Source organism: Polypterus senegalus, chromosome 14 (assembly GCF_016835505.1).
Source record: "Polypterus senegalus isolate Bchr_013 chromosome 14, ASM1683550v1, whole genome shotgun sequence".
NCBI classification, from domain to species: Eukaryota; Metazoa; Chordata; class Cladistia; order Polypteriformes; family Polypteridae; genus Polypterus; species Polypterus senegalus.
This window is the reverse complement of record NC_053167.1, coordinates 3,354,918-3,369,701: the sequence shown is the minus strand read 5'-3', so window position 1 is coordinate 3,369,701 and position 14,784 is coordinate 3,354,918. Positions and strand designations below refer to the sequence as shown.

Genomic DNA, 14,784 nt, shown 5'->3' with positions numbered 1-14,784 from the left:
TGTTTGTCCTGGTATCTGGTGAAGGCTGATTCTCTGCATTGAGCGACTAAGATAGATTAAAAACAAATTCAAGAAATGAATTGAAAGTAAGAGAGTGATTTCCAATAGGGAAATGTTCCCCATAAATGATTTTGGTAAGCATACTGCATCTATCCATCCATCCATCCATTATCCAACCCACTATATCCCAACCACAGGGTCACGGGGGTCCGCTGGAGCCAATCTCAGCTGACACAGAGCACAAGGCAGGAAACAAACCCCGGGCAGGGCGCCAGCCCACCGCAGGGCGATACTGCATCTAAGTTAGTAAAATTCAAAGGCTGCATAAACTTTACAGGCCTTGTAGACAATTGCAACGAATGATCCTCATGTTTTTGCCCTGTTACCACTCTGTATTGGAATAGGCAAGTATAGAAAATGAATTAGTGAATGTTTCTTGAAAGTGAGCACATAGAAACACAGTAGGCAATATTGGCGATACCAGCAGTTTCACAATGAAATGTATGATTTGAGAATTATGTATTGGTTTGTCCACTTCATGTTCTAGCTTTGTCTCCACACATCTCATTTCAAAGTCTACCAAATTAAGTAGCAAGAATATGAAGACTAATACAAAGATACTTCAGCTGGGGAGTGAGGAACTTCTTATAGACAGAAACATTACAAATATTGTTTTATTTAACTGAATTTATTCAAGCAACTTGAAATGAAGTATAAGTGATGCTGTACAACATCCGCACATACTCCAGTGGACAGTATTTACTCTTATATATCAAAGGGAAAGAATCTCTCTCTCTCTCTCTCTATATATATATATATATAGATATATATACTGTATATAAAAGTCAATGTACAGTATGTGTGTGTATGTATGCATGATGTTCCAGCATCACTTCCGAACGGCTAGAGCGATTTTCATCAAACTTGGTACACATGCTTCTCATTGGTCGACTACAAATACTGTAGGGTGAAATCAACCCTAACCCACCCCCTTCTGGGTAGGGTGGGAGGTGATCTTGCAGTCTTGTATGCATGTTATCATCCAGTTGACACTCAGAAAGACCACCAGAGGGCGAACTGGAGGTGACTGCCAGCATTCTTTATGTTTGTGCACCAGGCGCCCTGTTGCTTTTGAAATTAAATAGAGTTGGCCGGTTCCGAGTGTCAACTGGATGATAACATACATACAAGACAAGCACATTAGTGAGTCTTCATTGTTTGCTAATTTATTTTAATTTTAAGTTGTGTTTTTTTTTATTTTATTTAATTATATTTTTCTCAAACAATTAAAAAAAAAAACACTTTATTTTCCTCCCGGGGAACGGCAGGGATTTCAGTTATGCTAGTAAGACATAAAAGTTACCACTGATGCTTACCTTCTTTTTTCATTCCGGCCCGAAAGCATTTCTTTAGTCGACAATACCGACATTGGTTTCTCTTGTCTTTGTCCACAATACATTGTCGATTAAACCTAAAACATTGAGAAAAAATCCCTTAATTACATTGCTGTTTCAAGGACTCTAAAAATATTTTTTATATATTTTGACCTAATTTGGCATCTGGGTAGGAGTGTTGTAAATGCCCTTCTTTTGACACCAACTGTTACAATGTAACTTTCCAAGTTAATTAAATATTGGTGTATTTAAAATGGCATATATTTTTGAAAAAAAACGTTCTTGTCCAAAGTAACTTGCAAATGATAATACACTGGCTGGAGAACTATAAGAGTACTAAATCACAGATCCATCCCTCTCATTTTAAACTCTCCTAATCAAATTCAGGGTCACAGGTTTTCCAATAACCAAAGCTGGATTGGGCACAATTCCATTCTAAAGCACTCCCACCCATGGGTGTCATTATACTTGTCAGGGCCCAGGACAGTACTGTCCTAATGGGCTGCACTTTAGCCTCATAACCATTTAAGTAAATTGTAACTAACATAACTTTAAATGTGTATTTTGTACCATTTCAAGCCAAATACAAAAAAATTGCAAATACTTGCAAAAAGACCAAAGAAAATAAATAAATAAATTGCAAAATACTATTTTAAGTGCATATTTTGTAACAATTATGAACAAACAAATTCATATAAAGCAAATATAATAAATAACAGGCCCTACCTAACTCAAGTAAGTTCTACAGAATCCACTTGCAAGCTTTTGCAGCTGCAAAGTCATTAATTATACTTGTAAAATTCACTTAACATACAAGCTTTTGTTTGATGTGCAGGATCTGGTACATTGTTGAGTGTCATTTTAATCAGTTCTTCTTAATTGAAATAATGCTAAGCCAGTTAGGAATGAAACATCAAATATTCATTCACACACAGGTTTGTGAAACCGACGCTAAAATTAATTTCTCAAATGATTTTGCAATCGTGAAACATAAAACTCAGTTTTTTAAAGCTTTGTTTTTGGGTGGAAAATAAGAAATTCTATTCTCTTAAGCCTCGTTCTGTGTTTACCTGTGTTCTTTTCTGCAGTTGTGTAAATTATGTAATCAATACCATATTGGCAAAATCAATTTTATTTTTGTCTCTTCTTTACATTAGTGGTGCAGTATGTCTGTTAAGTATGATACATGCTACATATTTTCCACATGAAGAAACACTACATTACACCATTATGCACATAAGTGTTTTCTCCATAGAACATTTCAGTACCAATAAAGTTGGCAATGCCAACCACCCTCCCTTGTGACCGCCTTATCTTAGTTGAGGATATGCACATCTTTGGTGTTTTTTTTATGTTGGCAAGATTTGAACTGAGACCTCTGTAACTGTGAGACCACCCTGTCACCGTGCAGCCCTCAGTTTTAAGTGACAGTATAAGATCTCCCTTATGCTCACCTGCAGGAGTACATGTGGTTTTTTCTTACACTCCTTCGAAAGAAGCCCTTGCACCCGTCACAGCTGGAGGCACCATAATGCTTTCCTGTTGCGCGGTCCCCACAAATGGCGCACAAAGAGCCTGTGCCCAGGAGACTGGAGGTATTCATATTAGAACTTTCGGTGGGTGAGGAATCTGGAAGTAAAAAAAAGAACAAAATTTGTGTAATTCATCTTATATTATTTTGAACAAGGGATAAAACATTTAGTTAAAATGTAGAATTATGGGCACTAAGACCTGAGGAAGTTCATCGTTTACTGTGACTTAACTAAAAGTGTTTTAAGGTGTTTAAGCCTGCTGCTCCAAAATGCACAAGCTCAACGGAAGTCCAAAACATCTTTTATTTACTATACTTTTCAAGTGTGCATAAACATTTATTTTTTACAGTGCCTTTTTACAACAAACACTACTGTACCCCTAGGCACATCACTAACACAAAGCTATGGCAGAACAGTTTAGATGCAATGTTTCCCAATTGGTGGATCGGTCTGTCACATGACTCTGGCAGAAATAGAGACTGAGGCACTGAGGCTTGAACATTTGAGTAATAAATAAATAAATAAATGTAAAATATGACAATAAATAAATACATACATACACAATGATATGTGAGCATAAACAGTTAAATGTTTCATGAAATATGTATGTGGTTGACTTTTTCATGTATTTATTTATTACTTCATTTAGTTAGCTCAGAGGTGCTGCATTCAATGTGAAATGCATAATGAAATGAAAAACTCTTATTATCACCCGTCAAAATTGAGATAGTGGGCTCTACAGAGTATTGTGTTTTCACTGGTAAATCGTCAGTAGAGTAGACATGAATCTTTGACAACCTAGAGCCATATTTACAGCAGGCACTTCAGATGCAAACTCCCAATGATGAATTCAGAACATCTCAAATTAACATAGCCGCTTCATGCAGTAATTCTGGAAACATTTCCTTAACTTGTATCTGCCGTAGATGACCACAGTCACAGCTCTTCAGTGACGATTCACCAATCATAAGATAGCTCTCATTAGATTCCACCCTCTAAACCTTGATGGATGAATTTGACACTTTTAATTTCACTGTGTATTTCATGTTGCATGCAATGTCACTGAAATAAATAAGTGAAGAAATAATTAAATAAGTGCATATTGTTCAGAAGTGGGTCCCCAATTGGAGAGAATTATTTGCTGTCTAAGCTCAAGTAACAGGACACTGGCAAGGTTAGGCTGCCCCAGATGTGAGACATCAGTCATTTTGTCTTAACGTTTTTCTTAATTTGTCTTCATTAATTGGAGTATGTGGTTAGTCCGTAGCCCCTTATGATCACTTCGACCGCGGGGAGCAGCCCCCACCAGAGTACTATGCTTCCATTAACATAAATTCATTTAAATGAATTTTTAATTTGCAATTATCTTTTAAACATGTTCTTGACATATACTACTTTCAACACTTCACTTTATGTTAATTCATAGCAAGTTTTACTTTATGTCATTCATTAAAACCAAACTTTACTTTAAATATGCCACTTTTCGATTGTTGCACCTATTTTATCTACAAAAGCCATTACAAATTCTTGGTACATGGAAAGAAAAAGTTTAAAATTTGCATATGAAAGCAGCTAAAAAGACAATATGAATAAACATAATTGCATAAGCAGAGAACACATGATGTCAATTGTTGCTCTTTGAGTGGCTGCTGTGTCTGCCAACTGTCAGGTACATCATTAATCAGAAAACTTGCTCCTTTTTGTCAAACTTTTACTCCACTTCATTACAGAGAAAGACACTCAGACTGAGGGGCACAACCAAGGGGCAGTAAAAGCAGAAATTCTAAAGGAGCACCAGGACAGAAAGATATTTGGTTAGTAGAAGATGAACAAGAAACCTTCAACTCCAAGGTAGTAGCTGAGGACAAACTATCATCTTATTGAATTGATCAAGCAGAACAAAGTCAACCACTTTAAACATGGATGAGGACATGCAGGGAGCTCTGAGGCTTAGAATCTTGGGTGTTCTTAGTCCAATTCTGTTTGTCCCAACTCCTACACCTAAAGCAACTCCAAGAAAAGATTTAAGGGCTTGTAAGTTGCTTTGGAGTATTAAGTCCAGAGTCAAGTGGTGAGTTGTGCAAAGGTTCACTGGCATGGAGGAAGTAGGCCAGGCATATTGGGGGAACACTTTCTTTCTATCTATCTATCTATCTATCTATCTATCTATCTATCTATCTATCTATCTATCTATCTATCTATCTATCTATCTATCTATCGTAGATGTACTTTATAAAGTGTGATCATAAAGTTTTGAGTTTGAACTTCAAAGAACTATTAAAGTCTTTTTATATTTTACATCATCTATAGCATCAGTGAGCTTAGCTTTAAATCTAAAAAAAAATCACTACCCTAAAGAAAAAATAAAAATCTCCAACATTTTCATATCAGAAGAATGGGTGTTGGATATATATATATATATATATATATATATATATATATATATATATATATATATATATGTGTGTGTGTGTGTGTGTGTGTGTGTGTGTGTACAGCCCTGTGAGCTTGTTAATAAATATCAACTATGAAATGTGAAAGAGAAGGAGCAATTCTCCTGAAATGTGTACATCCCGCTGCCCTTGCAACCCCCCATAAATGATTTCATAATTTATTAGCAGCAATGTAGGAGTCTGGGGAGCATTACTTGTGTGCTGCATGCAGATCATTCACAAGCCCACTTAACCCAATTCAGGGATGCAGGAGACTGGAGCTTCTCAGCAGTATCCAGCAAAAAGCATGAACCTTTGTTCAATTTAGGGCTACAGTTGGCCAGAATTTTTCCCTGTAGTGCTGAGCACAGAGCCGGAGGTAATGCTAGACAGATCACCTACTCCATAGCAGGACACACTCTTACACACTCACATTCAATCACATTGGGCCAGTTCAGTGCCTCCATTAAACTCTAACTCACATGTCTTTATGAAGAAAAACTCACAAAAGCAAAGGCAGAATGTGTAAAACCTCTGGGATAACGGTGTGGATGCGATGTTGGAACGCAGAAAATTGGATTCATGAGGCTGCAGTGATAATCACCTTTTGAAAATATTTAGTCAAAATTTATAAACACTGGAGAATGGACGACCTGGCCGTGAGGTACTTTTTATTAAACTGTGGGCCCCACATTCCACAGAGCACAAATAAATAACAGTAGTAGGATATACCGTATGCTAAGCATAATGTAAGACCTGTTCTATCATGCAGACAGAATGCTTTAGACCAGTGAAACACAGAGAAGGCAAAATGTTTAAATGAGAAGTGAATACCCATCACCTAAATATCCAATAAATAACAATGGTGAAAATTAAAATCCATTGCCTAATTCAGCCATACAATCCACAATAAATCTTGCACATTATCCCTTTTTATACAAACCAATACCAAAACCAAGTCTCTTTGAACAGATTCCTCCAGTACTGCATTTGAATTTCACCCAGCAACTCACTCATTTTCCTCTTTTCAGCTTCTTACTTTCTCAGAAATCTCAGATCGTGTCTGTAAGTCTAAGCCATCCACCTGTCAACTGGACCCCCTCCCTACAGTTCTGGTCAAAGCCTGTCTCCCCTTTCTGGTCCCTCTTATTTCTGTTATAATCCACTCTTCTCACACTACTGGTACTATTCCTTTATCTTTTAAAACTGCAGCAATAACCCTAATACTGAAAAAAACTGGTGCCGATCTGACTAATTTCAGTAATTTACATACTATTTCTAATCTACCCTTCATTTCCAAAATTCTTGAAAAAATAGTGGCTATTCAACTTCATTCTCATCTATCTCAAAATAATCTGTATGAACAGTTCCAGTCTGCTTTTCGTCCCCTCCACAGTACAGAAATGGCACTTATAAAAGTTACTAATGACCTCCTTATGGCAGCTGATTCTGGTTTAATTCCTATTCTCATCCTCCTTGATCTGAGTGCAGCCCTTGACACTATTTGTCACACGACTCTTCTCAGTAGATTATCTTCGATTGGCATTACCCACACTCCACTAGACTGGCTCAGATCCGACCTCTCAGGCCACACTCAGTTTGTTCAGCTTAAAACTTTCACATCCCAACCCACCGCTGTTATTTTGAGTGGGCTTTGTCCTGGGGCCCCTCCTTTTCATTATTTACCTCCTTCCCCTTGGAAATATCTTTCATAAATATAATATTAGCTTCCACTGGTATGCTGATGACACCCAGCTCTATCTCACTAGCAAACCTACTGTTTCCTTTCCACCCTCCTTGCTTATTGATTGCATACCAGAAATCAAATCCTGGTTTTCGTCAAATTTTCTTAAATTAAATAGTGACAAAACTGAGGTTCTCCTCATTGGTACAGGAAGCTAATCAAAGACTTTGTTAAATGGTGCGACTTAAACCACTTACACCTGAACACCAGCATGACCCAGGAACAGGTGGTGGATTTTAGGAGGCCCAGGCCCATCATGGACCCCGTGATCATCAGAGGTGACTGTGCAGAGGGTGCAGACCTATAAATACCTGGCAGTGCAGCTGGATGACAAATTGGACTGGACTGCCAATACTGATGCTCTGTGTAAGAAAGGTCAGAGCCGACTATACTTCCTTAGAAGGTTGGCGTCCTTCAACATCTGCAATAAGATGCTGCAGATGTTCTACCAGACGGTTGTGGCGAGTGCCCTCTTCCACGCGGTGGTGTGCTGGGGAGGCAGCATAAAGATGAAGGACGTCTCACGCCTGGACAAACTGGTGAGGAAGGCAGGCTCTATTGTAGACACAGAGCTGGACAGTTTGACATCTGTAGCAGAGCGACGGGCACTGAGCAGGCTCCTGTCAATCATGAAGAATCCACTGCATCCACTGAACAGGATCATCTCCAGGCAGAGGAGCAGCTTCAGTGACAGACTTTTGTCACTGTCCTGCTCCACTGACAGACTGAGGAGATCGTTCCTCCCCCACACTATGCGACTCTTCAATTCCACCCGGGGGAGTAAATGCTAACATTATTCAAAGTTATTGCCTGTTTTTACATGCGTTTTTATTACTCTTTAATTTAATATTTTTTTTTGTATCAGTATACTGCTGCTGGATTATGTGAATTTCCCCTTGGGATTAATAAAGTATCTATCTATCTATCTATCTATCTATCTATCTATCTATCTATCTATCTATCTATCTATCTATCTATCTATCTACAAAATCAACATTATCCAAAACTGATAATTTTTCATTTGTTATTCATAATTTCTCTGTCTCCCCTTCCCCACAGGTTAAGAGTCTGGGTGTCACCCTTGACACTACCTTATCCTTTCAGTCCCACATCAATAACATCTCCCGATCTCCATATTTCCACTTGTGTAATATTAATCATATTCACTCCTCCCTCACTCCCCACACAACTGCTATCCTTGTTCATAGCCTTGTCACTTCTCGTTTGGATTATTGCAATTCCCTTTTCTTTGGTCTTTCTTGCAAATCTCCTTATAAGCTTCGACTGGTCCAGAATTCAGCTGCCCGCCTCATTACTAGGACCCCCTCTATTCACCATATCACTCCCGTTTGGCAGCAGCTTCATTGGCTTCCAGTTAAGTTCCGCATTCAATTCAAAATCCTTCTGTTAACTTTTAAGGCTCTCCACAGCCTTGCCCCTCCATATCTATCTGACCTCCTCCATGTTGACATTACCTCCCATACCCTTACATCCTCTTCCTCCATCCACTTGATTGTCCCCTTCGTCCATCTTACCACTGGAACTCGCTACCATCTGAGCTTAGAAATATTGAATCATTTTCACTTTTAAAATCTAAACTTAAAACTCATTTGTTTAAGACTGCTTTTTCTCTTTGATTACAATTGCTCTGTCTGATTTTAATTTTTGTATTTTAGCTTTGTTTATAATCTGTGTTTTATCTGTTGTTCGGTGTCCTTGAGTGTTTAGAAAGGCCCTTACAAATAAATAAAATGTATTATTATTATTTTATCATTATTTTCACTGCCAAAAAAAGTTTACTTTGAACAGCCCCTTTCATAGAAGCACACTGATGCCTGACACAGTTGATTTAATAGTAACCAAGGTCATGGCCTCAAGTCTGGGGGGTCAGAACAGAACTTTCACAATGTGTTTTACAAAAGTAAGTTTACCCGGTTGCACAATGGTGTAGACAGACTGTCGGCTTAAAAAACAGTGGAAAAAAAAAATACTCCAGAAGGACAATTTACAACTGCTGTAAAGATGTCCTACACATTCTTAAAAGTTTCCTCCATGAATTTGAAAATTTCCATCCTTTGTGCTGCCTAAGCCCAAAAAGCAAAGATGTGCAGAAAACATAGAGTCAGACATACACCAGTTTAACAATTTTTGACAATTGTTAATCAACCTAACAATGAGTATCATTTTCTATGTGTTTAAGTGAGAACAATAGTTTTTCTCACGTGATTGATTACTTCTTTCCTGAAGATAGGGCCTGAGTTGCCTCGAAAGCTTGCATATTGTAATCTTTTTAGTTAGCCAATAAAAGGTGTCATTTTGCTTGGCTTTTCCCTACATTCATAATGGTTAACACAGTACAACACCCTAGTACTACTCACGTGATTTAAAGTCCAAAGGCATTGCAGGTGCTCAGCGGCACAGAACAGCATGAAGCTAGAATTTGAATAACTTGTTTCAAAATAAAAGTACGACTAAGCATTGTAGTGTGAACTGGATGTAACATTTGTCAGTTGGTTGTACCTACTTCTAAAAAAGAGTAACCCCAACATTTTTTCCATCACGTGTGTTAGGAGAACTTCTTTTCATAGACAAAACACTTGAATATATTTTCATTTTATTGAGTTACTTACACGTACACCTGTCATGTTCATTTTCTTCACTTTCAGGTTTTTGCATATTTTTTGCCTTTGAATCAAGCCAGATCTTAATGTATGTGGCCTTATGATTACCACAGGACATGTAAGTGAATTTGTTTGCTATGTGGAGTAATCAGACATGTGGTCTAAATTAGGCCAAGTTGGGGCAATTAATAATGAGTTTTGAATGAAAATACATAAGACAAGTAAATATTCTGTGTGGTGGGCACGGGGGAAAATGCAAGCACAAACAAGTACCACTGGGTTGATATTCAATCAGAGGCACTAGGAACATTGGACCAATATCAGGGAAGAAAAAAAAAGGTAATTGGCGGGTGGAACTGGAACAGATGATTCTCAACCTTAATGCCAGGTGGCAAGAATCTTAATATAATAGTTATTGGAATTTTCACCTTGAAACCCCTGTACATTTAGTTTTTTTTTTTTTCTCCCAATTTTTTTTTTTTTTTCTGTTTTTCTGTCCTCCTGGTCATCACACCTTATCATGGTACTCTTTAAAGACTTTAAAAAACAATTCACTCTATAAGAACTCCACTTCTTCATCGCCTCCAGGAGGCGCTGTCTTGGAGCACTTTTAGCCATAGGCTCATTCCACCATGGTGTGCTAAGAAGGGCCTCTCAGGGTCTTTACTGCTCACTGCTGTCAGGCAATTCAATGTTTCCTGCCAAAATACTCTGTAAGTTCATCTTGAAATTTTTGCTTAAAATTCATTCATTCAGTCATTTATTTATTTATGTATGTATGTATGTATTTATTTATTAAACTCTTCAATAATTATTTGTCCTGTGAGCCTGTGTCCTTGTTTTTTATGTTTGCATGGAAATTTACCCATGAGATTAATAAAGTTTATCTGATCTAATTACATATATCTCTATATATATGAAATCCAATGTCTGTCTCTCTGTCTGTATGTCTGTCCACTTTTCATGAGAGAATTGCTTAACAGATTTAGATCAGGCATTTTTTCTATAATTTGCTTGAACATTCTTGTTGATATTGTGACTTCTTTCAGCACGCTAAGTATCATAGTTCGCTTGCCATACTGATTTATTTGCGCAAATCCAAGAGAGACGCAGTGTGCCGAGAGGATGGGGACGAGGCTCTCCTCGCTCACACGTCAGCCTCGGGTGTATCTTACATCCACTTAGCTAGCGAACGAGAGAATTACTTAACTGATTTAGATTGTTTTTTTTTCTCGAATTTGCTTGAGCATTCCAGTTGATTTTGTGACTTCTCCCATCGTGCTAAGTATCATAGTTCGCTTGAAGGAGTGATATATTTGCTCTAATCTGAGACAGATGCTGCGGGCCAAGGGAAGGGGGAAGCATGACGTCAAAAGTAGGCAGGCAGGCAAGACCCTCCTCGCTGTCCTGTTTCACTACTACGCGGGCAGAGCCACGAGGGACATCTAGTCTTAAATAAGTGTACAATAGTTTCTTTTTTGTTATTTACTCATTTTTATCTCTCTATTATAAAAAAAAATCTTGCGACGAGACGTGATAGTTGGAAGAGAGATTTTTTTAAACAGAGATCTTTTGAGATACAGAGAGACACTTTCACTTCACGCGAGACGGACAAGTTACGTCATACTTACAACCTTTGGAAGCAAGTCCCGTGATACACATGCAGAGCAGGTTAGAGACAATAGAGGTAGGAAAATTCGAACGTCTCAAAAAATAATAGTAAAGATCACATTACCGGAAATAAACGGAAAATATTATTAGGAGAAATAATGGAACAAAAAGAGATTGCACACAAGGCAGTGAGAGAAACGGACAGGTGCTTTAAAACGTTGGAAGCACCGCACGAAATGCAGATCACTCGGCACGGCATCAGCAGCTGATTGAGCAAAGAGGAGGTTAAAAAAACACTGTATATGTTTCCCATTGTATCACCGTCCTTGGGGTGCGTTCAGCTCCCCTCTTCACAACGGCGCATAGCGCTGGGAGGGATTGGTGAGTGAAGTGAGCAGGGGGCAATGCCCCCTAGTCTTACATTATTTTAATTTATTTTTCTTTGTAACTATTTTCTTGACATCTTGTGAAGCATTTTGAATTAAATTCTGTGTATAAAAATGTGCTATAGAAATGAATGTTGTTGCTGTTTTTGTACAAGCCACAGATAAGGTGACGGAAACACCTCCTGGCCACTGGAGGACAAGTGACCAACTAATCTTTAGGTTGTCTTGATCTTCTGTTAAAGGAAAAGGGATAATGCAAGGACAAACATCTTCAGGTTACTACAGGACCCCCATCCTGGTATAAAGATACAGTGTGCTGTGATATTTCCCAGGATTTGCCTGTGATGTTCAACAAATTAAGGCCCCTTGAATTTACAGAAGTTCTGGGGTTTCTAAGATGTTAGCATTGAGTGGTGTACTTCACTTGGAAGTAAAACATCCCCTTTATTTGCACCCAAGGTGTGACATGTGCAACTCCCTAATAAACCCATAACGACACAGGGAGACTCGAAATTGAAATTATGAAAAAAATTTTTTTGAAAACCTGTCACAGTGTTACAAATCAATCAGTGTCCATTAATGGGTTTACCAGAAAAAAGACTGAAATATGAATTCTGAGAAAAAACTCGAGAGTGTTCCCTTCTGTTTTAGCCTGCTTTACTCTTGACATGACATGCTTCTGCGAGCCCTACTCTGAACTAACTAGAGCTTCAGTGCCGGTCTGTGGTGGAGTGGTGTTAATGACGTTCACTTTAGCATAAGCTGACTCTGAAATGAAGAAAGGAAAACGTTCTCTGCTGAAAAAAAAATATTTGCTTTTAAAAAGTTCTAAAAGAACAATGTGAATGTACCAAAATGTTACGATTTTTTCAAGGCTTTTCTTTTTTTTCAAAATTTTTATATTCTTTAGGTCTTTATCTAGGTGTGTGGGAACATGCTAAATTTAATTAGGTTGACTCCATAAGGATCCTGTTTTACTTTTGGTTTCATTTTGAAGGTGTTACTTTTTTAAACTTTTATGTTTTAGTTGTTCCCACTCAGATATTGTCATTCATGGACACCATCATCTTGATTCTTGGAATAATCATTTTGCTTTTATCAACAGCTGCCATAGCCACCATGAGACAACCAGAAGTCATGATGTAAGACATCATTAGCTCACCAGTGCCAGATTGTCCAAGATTGTGGATTCAAAATGCAATTCTCAGTGTGTATAATTTGAATTGAAAGACTAGAGTTAAGACCTTTTGTAACTAATTTCAGATTCAAAGTTTTGGATAGTGCTAGGGATTTGGTGCACAGTTTAATGTCTTTTGGGTTAAGAAGTATTGGTCTGGTTTTAAATTATGCATTTAGCTCTTACATAGCATTTTTTTTATTTTCATTTGGGTTTTCTTTTTATTCTTAACTCTTTGTTTGTTTGACTTTGAGTTTCATTTCTTGATCTCCTCATCCCAATTGAAACATTTTTTCCGACATTTTCTATCTATGGCATAAGACAGACAAATAAACCACAGGATTCCCTACTGTTGAAGTAAGCATCAGCACCATTATAGTGATTGAGTAGGTACAGAAGTCTGAATGTGTACCTGTTATATTTTTGAATTGTATTTCTCCTTCTGTTGTTGACGAATGTGGCACAAATATTCTTCATCTGCTGTGGGTTTAAGTAGCCCAGTTTGTCTTGTCTTTTTTAGATTAAAAAACTTTGCTAAACATATCATGAATATTTCTTGTCACTTGGGTTCCTGACTTTGCTTTTGTCCTTCTAACTTTCATCCTGCTCTTTGGCTTTGTTTTGGCACTCATCAATCTCCCGGTTTTGACAAATTTCTGTTTCTCGTCTCTCTTCCGGTTTGCATCTTAAAAATTTTGTTGGTTTCCCGACAGAACAGTAATAGATATTGGCCATTCTCTGTAATGCCAGTTAGAATTACGAAGTAGTGTGTCTTTCAATTGTAGATTATGCATTTGTGTGTAATGTTATTTTCCTACTTAAAATATGCACATCTGAATTGTGAGTACTCTTTATAGTGAATTGTGTATTCAATAGTATTAGAATATGTACGATGATAAGATTTTTGTGTTAGGCTATCAAGGAAACACTAACAAGACCTTTTAATTACCACAATGTATTTTGCACACTTTTTATACTCTTCTCAGCAGATGTTAAGCAAGTGGAGGGTTGTAAGTGTAGTAGGAACAAACACTCAGTTGGTAGAAGAAAGAGAGGTGAGACAGTGAGAATGAGAATGAGAATGTGAATGAGAGTAAGCCCTTGAAAAAGGGGCAGTCCAGTGCTACTACAATGTTAGAAATGTTTTTTTTTTTTTGTGTGCACTTTATTTTTATCCAATAAAATACATTCTGACATCATATTTCAGTCCTCTTGGGCTGTTTCCAAACTGATCACATCTGGTGTAATTATTGCAATTTTGTCCTATAAAATAGTATGAACTTTTCTGTCATCCTTAGGCTAAAAGCATTTCCTTACAGATTTCCAAATGCGTCACAACCTATTCCTAGAAATCATGTAGGAAAAAAGTCCTTAATAACAATGAATATAAGAAAGATTACAAACTGTTTCTAAGATTGGATAACCTGTCAAAAACCCTCTCTAGAAACATAGCATGGAAGAATCAATAAAAATGCAGATCCCTGCCAAACAATAGTCTTGGATTAGAAAGCCTACGGCTAAAGTTAAGGTTCACCACTATACCATTAGAAATAAAACTGACAGGAACCACTAAGAAGAATTTACCAAAAAGTACTCTACCGGTTGGTAAGAAATGTTCTACTGACGAATAAATGGAATGTTTCAGGCTATTTGAAAACTGTTTAGATGAAAAATAATTAGTAAACTAAATAAGAACATCAGACACCTGTCATGTGTAATGACAGCACTTTGCTAAATGATCCACAATCACTGAAAATTGACACGCCTTCTGCCTTCTGTCTGAAAATTCTAAAGGTGACAGGTCTATCAGATAAAGCTAAAACACAAATATGTCATATAGCAAAATGACAATCTAAAATATACAACATATTGTCCATTAGACAGGCC

The 14,784-nt window shown here is 37.4% G+C and overlaps 1 protein-coding gene across 2 annotated transcripts in view; it reads right to left on the bottom strand.

Annotated features, from left to right (window-relative positions):
* hnf4a (hepatocyte nuclear factor 4, alpha) overlaps nucleotides 1-14,784 on the bottom strand; it is a 63,981-nt gene that overhangs the window by 42,172 nt on the left and 7,025 nt on the right. For both annotated transcript variants that reach the window (XM_039735703.1, XM_039735704.1), the window contains exons 2-3: nucleotides 2,849-3,023; nucleotides 1,377-1,471 (exon numbers count right to left, since the gene is read on the bottom strand). In XM_039735703.1, coding sequence (XP_039591637.1) covers nucleotides 1,377-1,471; nucleotides 2,849-3,023 — 270 coding nt within the window. The remainder of the gene's footprint in view (nucleotides 1-1,376; nucleotides 1,472-2,848; nucleotides 3,024-14,784) is intronic.